Below are 9379 nucleotides of genomic sequence, written 5' to 3'. Positions count from 1 at the left end.
ATTTAATTTGTTTATTTTACTCTTTCTTTAGAATATCTTCATTTATAAATGTAGGCTAGGTTGTAGTTTTCAAAACGGCTTTAATTTGTGGCAAATAAATATGGGAAATGTTATCAAAGTTTAAAATACAGTACAAAAACATACTTTTAAGGTAAAAGTGTTACAAAACACCCTAGTTTGCCAACTTCTACTGTACAGACTAGGCACAATGGAAGAGAATAAATTGGCAAACAATCTGGAACTTTCCTTTTCTGTCCATAATTATGCAATTTGAATTCCTGTTTGTGGTATTTTGTGAACCAATGTGAACGTCAATCACCATGTAACAATGTAATCAACAATGGTTCTTCTGTGCAGGAAACTAGTGTTTTCTTATCTTGCTAATGTTGCTATTCACAGCTAGCCGAATATTAGAACAACAACTTAACATTCAAATCCGAGAATAACAACCAGAGCTGTGCAGAGATCATTGTTATTACATTGTTGCTATAGATCGGCCTTTAAATACCATCATTGCAATCGTGTGTGTGTGTATGTGTGTTTGAGTAAGAGAGTTCCATATCACATAGACAATTGATAATAACTGTATGAATCAAATGTAAAAATGTTAGAGAATAAAACTACAGATAAATAAAAATTATAACCCAAATGGGTTTGTATATCCCAAACACCTAATAACCTTCTGACAGGAAATGACGACAGGAAATGATGAAAGCAGCTGAACCCCTCAAACACCAAGCCAAATCAGAGCAGTTTTCTATTTGAAAATCAGCAGTAGGCTCAAAATGCCTGAAAATATTTACATAAATACTTTTCAAAATCACAATTCAAGATCAACAGAGAAAGATCAAGTAAGTGCTTTTTTCCCCACCCTAATTTATATTTTATATAATCTGGGTAAGTTTGAAATTTGCCTAGAAAATCAGATGTGAATAAATATGTTTCAGCAATTACACAGAAATAATATATTGGTATTGTTTATATTGTTATGAACTTTACATTAAAAGTTTTATGTTATTTGATTGATTTTCTTTCTCTTCATGTTTAACACTCAACACCATTCACGTTTTAAATCTGAGAAGTCATAAAACTTTGTGGTGCTTTCAACTCCAGAATTCTTGTCCTTTTTACAAAAAGAATTCCAGAATAAAAAAAATTGTAATATAATTATAGTTGAATATATATATAGGCTATACACATTTTTTGTTGTTGTTCTTTCTAATGATGTGAATAGAATAATGCTCTCCAATTATTTTCAAAAATGCCATTCGTTTGCTAAAATGCATTCTCAGCAAGCTTTGTGAAGGAGTTGTTTGCAAGGATGAATATTTTAATGGGCTCATGACATGACCCTGTGGGACCCCCTTTTGGGAATGAGAGTTGACCGTGTTTGGTTGGCCAAAATAATCTGCGATATGCCTGATGGAAAATGCTTTAGAGAACTATTGATTTGTTTATTTACTTATTTATTTCAAAGGCTATTCATTTTTCGACTTATATTGTATTAAAGAAAAGGAGTGTCAACGAAAAGAGAGATGGTGTCTGTATAGTAGTTCTTCTCTCTGTTCTCCTCTTCCTGTCTCTGCTGGCAAATGCAGCGTTGGCTTACTTGTGTGAGTATCCTCATGTGTCAGAGTACCAGTTGTGTTTTCACTGTGTATCAGTTTCTCAATTCTATTTTATGCTTCACAGATTACACCAATGACACAAATCAGTTAATGGGATGTGAGTCAGTAACAAACAACTCAAACCTAGGTTTGTAAAAAACATTTTTTATTCCATTATTTATCAAAGTATTTCATATCTAATTCATTTATCATTCAAATTTATTGACCTTTTAAACATTTCTTCTATACACTAATACACAACCGCAGAAGTTAACAAGCCATCACTCCCTTGTACTTATAAAGGTATGTCATATTACCGCTATTCAACATATTTGGCATGTGTAAGGCTTTATTATCAATATGTGTTCTACTGTGTGTTTTCTCTGTGTATGTTCAAGTTAACAGCAAATTTTGTATATATGTTTATTGGATGTACATGTTTGTTTGTATGTTTCTTTAAATTGGACAATTATTAATTCTGCTGTTCAATGAGAAATTTTGCACATAAATAAAAACAGAATAATCTGTCACTTCAGGTTTGCCAGAGAAGTGGGTCCAGGACAAGGACAGATTCTATATTTTCTCCAATAATACCATGGACTGGAACAGCAGCAGAGAACGCTGTCAGGATCTGGGTGGAGACCTGGTCATCATCAACAGCAGTGAGGAACAGGTAGAGAAATAGAATTGAAATAATTAGTGGTTTTGTTAAAGCTATGATTGCTTTTGAGTTTTTGATTCTTTTGATTGCTTTTTGATTGATTGAGTTTGATGGGCAATAAATAATCTACCTATAATTTTCTGCGATTCACGCTGAAAGAAGGAAGGAAGGAACTGAGTCATATCTACTGGCACCAAAATATTATAGAAACCTTCAGTGGCGGTCTTAAAGGGGAAATGAAGCAGTCAGTCAAGTTTACATGATTTACAAGATGGATTTCCACTATAATCAAAAATTATATAAGAAACATGACAAATGTTAACATATAAAAGAAACACCGTTATATCTTTCGTGGCAAGGGCGCCGCCATTGTGCAGTATTATAACCGGTGACGTCACGGGGTGGGTTTGCTCTGTGCTGAGTTGAGATGGTGCTCGATGCAGAGCCAAATGGGAGGAGCTAGAGCTCGAGCTCCCCCTTTTCTGGAGCTCCAGCTTCACCTCGCTAAATTTAGTGGGCGGGGCTTCGCAGCAGCATCCAATGGGAGGAACTAGAGCTCTATTTTTTACAGTCTATGGCTCACCCTCGCTGAATCTAGTGGACAGAACATGACGCGCTATCAAGCCTGTTAATGTTAGTGCGAGTTTCACCCGTGATGAAAGGACAAGTTTGTTTTGATGCGCAAGATGCTGGCAAACATAATATTGTATTTTTCTCTAATATTTGTCATGATTATGATAAATTATAAAATTATTTATCGTTTCTGTGACAAACGCTTAAACACTTAATAAGAACATTGCTCCCACTATGTGTGCGTGTTTCTAAAAACTGTTGAAACTTTGTATATATGTATTATTTTCTCTTTATTAAGATGAACAGTTTCGTTGTTTTCCTCACTTTTAAAGCCGCTTTGGACAAAGGCGTCTGCTATATGATTATGTAAATTACTAGACTTAAAAGGCAAAATGTGAAAGCTTACTATCTGTGCACCCGTTTATTTTTTGTCCACCGCAGTAACGCGTGTTATTTGTGTGAATTAATCTAAATCATCTGATTAATTCATGAAATAAAAAATAATAAGACTAGGTTACCTAATCTGCCCTTTTTGTACGTAAATGTAAAAGCATAGGCTACTCCAACAGGCCAGTTGTAATTTTTTTCTTTTTATATTGTAAATTAAAATGGAATATTGACTGTAATATTGGATAGACTCAACCTTCATGTGATAGGCTATGCATTAAAGGAGAACTCCGGGCAATTTTTAAGTTAATTTTGATCGTTAGACCTTTGTGAGTACTGACTATAGAAAAAAAAACGAACCGGATTGGTGCTTGCGACGCGGAGCTGCGACCGCGAATGCCCATAGCTCCCACTCAGCTAAACGGCAGCTATAGGGGCATGGACATAAAGAGCGTTTTTGAGCCTCTTAACAGACACAAAATGCAATTAAAATGTCTGTCCAACATTAACAGGGACCCTACATGTGAACAAGATGCGTTTAGCAACTTAGCCATTGTTTCAACTCACCTAAATAGTCTTTTAGACGGCAAGCTGTAGTCTCGCGCTGCAGTCCCGTGCTGTAGCCGGAAAAGGTAAACAATGTCCAGGTGGGAGGAGCGTTGATCATGTGCGACGAGTTATGATCAGAGTTGCTTACAAGTGAAGAAGAAATGGTTTGTGTTTGTGCCTTTCCGAATTGTGGCAACAGAATGCGAAAATATAAGAGCTTAAATTTTCATCGTCTTCCTTTTCATGACCTCGAGATTCTGCAGTTGTGGCTAGTTGTACTTCAACTTGATGTGCAAACTCCCGTAGAAGTACTACGCGCTAAAGATTACCGCATTTGCAGTGAACACTTTGACAAGGATGACTACACAACACAGCGGGGCCGTTTGAAGAAAAATGCCATTCCATGTACGAAGACGGGTGCAACCACTTTGGAGGTAATGTAAACTTTATTTATCCTTGCATTTGGCCACACACGGCATGAGGAGAGATGTGCATGAATGTTTTTGTAGTCTTATTTACAAAGCTTTAATTATTTCACTAGCTTCTTCGACTTGAATTGTAAATGTATTGTAATTGTATTCGCTGCAAATGCAGTAATCTTTAGAGCGTAGTACTTCAACGGGAGTTTGCACATCTAGTTGAAGTAAGCCTACAACTATAGGCACAACTGCAGAATCTCGAGGTCATGAAAATGAAGACGATGAAAATTTAAGCTCTTATATTTTCGCATTTTGTTGCCACAATTCGGAAAGGCACAAACACGAACGATTTCTTCTTCACTTGTAAGCAACTCTGATCATAACTCGTCGCACATGATCAACGCTCCTCCCACCTGGACATTGTTTACCTTTTCCGGCTACAGCATGGGACTGCAGCGCGAGACTACAGCTTGCCGTCTAAAAGACTATTTAGGTGAGTTGAAACAATGGCTAAGTTGCTAAACGCATCTTGTTCACATGTAGGGTCCCTGTTCATGTTGGACAGACATTTTAATTGCATTTTGTGTCTGTTAAGAGGCTCAAAACGCTCTTTATGTCGATGCCCCCATAGCTGCCGTTTAGCTGAGTGGGAGCTCTGGGCATTCGCGGTCGCAGCTCCGCGTCGCAAGCACCAATCCGGTTCTTTTTTTTTCTATAGTCAGTACTCACAAAGGTCTAACAATCAAGATTAACTTAAAAATTGCCCGGAGTTCTCCTTTAAGCTATTTTAATCAAATGGAAACAAGCAGTCCAGTACTTTAAAACCAGCCATGTGACTTCCCACACTAGAGGAAAAACAAGATAAAAAAAAGGGCTCTGAGATTAGTGAGGCATCCACTCCACATTTTAATGGTATAATAAGATGAAATAATAAATTTTATGAATATTACATTGAAGTACACACTTCACATAACATTGTAATATTTTACAAAACTCAATCAATATTTATTTACATAGTACTCCCACTGGTAGATTCAAGTTCAAGTTGATTTTATTTATACAGCACATTTTATAACAGCCACTGACTGACCTAAGTGCTTTACAGAACTACAAAATTAAAAAAATTAAAAGAGAATAATACCTGCATAACAGCAGCACAGCACAGAAAAGTGCAGCAAAGCTAAGAGCAGCCTTAAACAGGAGTAGCAAAAACATTATCGAACTTAAAATATAAAATAAGAAAACAGAAATCGCTTGATCTCACAAGATTCACAAGTGAGGGTTGTGTAAACAAGACACACAGATTTTTCTTCTGTCTCGTACTTCCAGCAAGAAAACTTCCATGTCCTCTTCTCTTTGAAAAATGAATAGGAAGGGAGCCCAAATTTCTTCTTCATATGCTTCACCCTTATAACGCATGGAGTTTAAAAACAAGTCCCGCATTGTGATAGCCAACAGAACAAAGCATCATCCATCTTCATCCTTAAGATCTTTCTATAGATATATCTATAACGAATGAAACTCGTTGACTAACAGAGTATTTATTTTGTTCATTTGTGTTAAATAAAAATCGAGCTGGCGCTGAAATATGTTGCTTTTGAAATCATGCTGAGTGCTCGTAGTCGATGCTGCTGCGCAAAAGTTAACCTGCGCCTGCGCGGCCCCGCCCACTCCAGTGAGGTGAAGCTGGAGCTCCAGCTCCTCCCATTTGGCTCTGCATTGAGTACCACTTGGCTGAGTTCAGTAAAATACAGTGAAAGATGCACGTAAGCTGGTCGAACCAGCAAACAACTAACGTTAGGTACAGTCATTGTTAGCTAACAGCTGTAAGCATGAACTAGCTAACGCTAACTTAGTTTTTAGCTAGTGAACTTTATTAGTACCAGACAAAAAGACGACGTCTAACGTTAACAAACTGCACATGGAAACATTGTTCGCGATATCTGCCATCATATTCCTCTCTCTTATCAACACCATGGTTGCAATACATGGTCAAGATCAGCGTCTTGACAGCAGATGGATCGTGCTATCGTGGCGTAATAATCGGTTTGGTTGTAATTTACTTACCTGAATGAAATGAAATCGAATTTATGTGTGGAATCATTCATTAAAGTCCCTATTCTCTCTGCAACGCGCGCACACACAGAGAGTGCATTGCCGCTCACACTCGGCCATCAAATCTAGTCCCGCGCCGCACTCTTTTGCATTGGGAGTGCACATCTCAAGATCAAGGGCCCGGCCCGAGGATAGTGACGGGAAATATCGGCCCGCAAGTTCGGGCTCGGCCAGAGAATAAGCTCTAGTTCCTTAGCGACTGACGTATCGATCTCGCCGAATCAGGTACTCAAGATGGCGACAAGTTTTAGAATTGAGTGACGTCAGTGAGGAAACGTTGGTGACATCATCTGATATTCATGTATACTGTCTTTGTTGTCTCTACATTCATTTGTAGATTAGCTGTGAAATTATTACATTATAAAATATATAAACTAATATAAACCTATAAAAATGTTTGTTTGTAGAATGTTTGAAAAGTCAATCAAATCAAATCAAATAAAAAAAAAATGCCAATGCCAAAAAAAAAGTGCAATGCCAATTGCAACCTCCCTCACTCATACAAAGTCAATTATTCATCTTGGCAATATTTGCTATATATGTGTTGCTGTTTGTGATATTTTGCTAAGTAGGCTATATGACTGTTTGTGGGGGTTTACCATAACTACCTGTCTTGCTGGTTATATTGATATTAATTTGATCTTAAAAAAAGAATAAACCGTGCTGGTTTTCCTGGCATTTTGGCAAAGACAGGTGTTATCTGAAACCGTATTCTCTGTTGTGTTCCATCATGACTATTAGTTTGTGTAGTGCTACACTTTGTGTGTTCTCTCCTTTCCATCTTCATTTTGGAGTAAAGAAATGTATGCAGGGTTTAAAGGGGAAGGTTTTTTTCTCCTCTCCAACCTTTACTTCCCCGTAGATTAGCTTTCAGTCGGTACATTTTTTTCGTTCTCTTTTAAAGAAGGTATGGGGGGGGCCCCATACCTACCTTCGCTTTGGGCCCCCAATTTGCTAAATCCGCCACTGAACCTAAGGGTGGGTATCTTTTGACTTGAGACAGCAACCACTCTGAACGAGAAGGTGCATAGGTTAAAAACCATGCAAAACACTTTATTAACCGCATGAAACACTCGGTTGCTAATTATAGACATACTTACCTGGGTTGCACTGTACATGCTAAATGTCATATTTGTATTGTACATACTAAGTCATATTTCAGCCATATGTCTTTTCTTAGGAATTTCTTGCTCAGCAAACAGTCAGTTCTAATGCATTGGTGCTCCACTGGATTGGTCTGACTGACCGCCAGACTGAGGGGACGTGGCTATGGGTGGACAACACCCCCTTAAACAGCAACCTCTCGTAAGTACTGTTTTATTTCGAAATCTGATGTGCTTTAAATGGCATCGGTTTGATGGTACAAGTTATTTAAAGGTCATATGGATTTTTGACATTTTTACACTCTTATTTTGTCCTGTCAGATGGTGGATCTTCCCTCCTGACGATCATGATACACAAGATCCCTTGGGGGAAGACTGTGCTGTATTAAATGGACATTTAAGAGGAGAAAAATGGGGAGATATTTCTTGCTTGAAAAAGGAAAGAAGCATTTGTGAGATACCATGTACTTGATCAATACTAAAGCGTCTTTCATGACTTTCAATACCACTGTTCATGTATATTCTATAGCCTATAGATTACACTGTAGAATCTAACTCTTTATAAATACATTTGCATTCTTTTTGTTGTTATTGTTATATGCACTGGCCAATTGTACATATGTCATTGTCTTTAAAATATTATGCACTTTCTTTACAGCATGAATTAATAAATGAATGAATATAAAACATGAGTAAATATGTTCAATGGAAATAGCACTAATGTGCTTATGTGTATCACAGAGACGCGGGAAGTCATTTTCGACAGGGGGTGCTGGGGGTTGGGGGGATTTTTTCCGACCAAGCAATTACAGGAACGTGGTTATAGGAAAAGTCCACTTCTAAACAGATCTATTAATTATTACTACCTAGAAAAGCGCTACATAAATGTAACGAATTATTACTACTCTCCCTCAAAAACGTTTTTTTCCATTTGCATTCAAACAGGACAAGTGGCCATAGGGACTATAGAAGGAGTAAGGGAGTGATGCAAGCACGGCAACGATCTTTATAGTTAAAATCAGAAAACAAATACACACACACACAAAAATGGAATCGTTTGGCCACTTCAGGGTGAGAGCTGATGCAGACGCTTTTGCTTTCAACAAAATAGTGTCCACAACTCCTTCTCCCCTCAGTGCACCTATAATAATAATAATAATAATAATACATGTTATTATTTACGTTTAACCCTCTGAGGTCGCCGGCGCGTTTTGCTGGATTTTCTTCACATTGTAGCACAATAACGAGCAATGCAAGTTATATCGCGTCGGCGCATCCATGTCCTAATTATATTGTCTGCTATAGCCTATTTGCTTCTTATTTATTTAAATCCAGGTAATTGGTTGATGAAACATTGATTAAAACTAAGATACAATTTATACAAAACGAAATTCACTTTAAAGAAAGGCTTTATACAAAACAAAACTTAATAAAGTGGTCAAAATGATGTCACTCGATATTGCGCATCTTATGATTAGGCTACTCTTCACTTTTCATATAATCAACATAGATGAAATGAAAAAAATAACATAGGCTATTATTTAAACATAAATATGAAACTAACTTAACTTTAATGGCTACAACACGTAGGCCTACAGTACAGAGAAATGTGTCGGAGCAAACGCGTGTCACCGGTGAGCGTGTGTGTGTGTGTGTGTGTGTCTTGAATAATTTTTTGAGCAATAATCATAGACTGTAATAATCAAATTCCCAGCGATCGTCGAATCTTATTTTTGCTTGAAATGCCCTTCCCTACAAAATACGAAATGTATTAATCAGACAAAATACAAGCATCATTGCATAAGAAAGAAATGTAGGCTAATAAAGAAGTAGGCTAAAATAAATAAATAAAATAAAAATACATTAAAGTAGGCCTAAATAATAAATAAATAAAGAAAAGAGGCTCAGTAGCTTCTGAAGCACTGACTGAAACCCCACAGTACGCTACTGATCATAACCTTTAAC

At 37.1% G+C, this 9379-nt stretch overlaps 1 protein-coding gene across 1 annotated transcript; it reads left to right on the top strand.

Annotated features, from left to right (window-relative positions):
* Positions 1-419: 419 nt before the first annotated feature.
* Positions 420-8101, top strand: LOC143722070 (C-type lectin domain family 4 member E-like). The gene is made up of 7 exons (XM_077213210.1): positions 420-851; positions 1511-1613; positions 1693-1755; positions 1875-1910; positions 2144-2280; positions 7492-7616; positions 7736-8101. Exons 1-7 carry the CDS (start codon positions 786-788, stop codon positions 7884-7886), a joined length of 681 nt encoding a protein of 226 aa, XP_077069325.1. The 5' UTR covers positions 420-785; the 3' UTR covers positions 7887-8101.
* Positions 8102-9379: the final 1278 nt, after the last annotated feature.

The sequence above is a fragment of the Siphateles boraxobius genome, unplaced genomic scaffold (genome assembly GCF_051911475.1).
Source record: "Siphateles boraxobius isolate OS27281-9 unplaced genomic scaffold, OSU_SipBor_1 66, whole genome shotgun sequence".
Lineage (NCBI taxonomy): Eukaryota > Metazoa > Chordata > Actinopteri > Cypriniformes > Leuciscidae > Siphateles > Siphateles boraxobius.
Note: the sequence above shows the minus strand (reverse complement) of the source record. Positions and strands in the feature narration are given on the sequence as shown.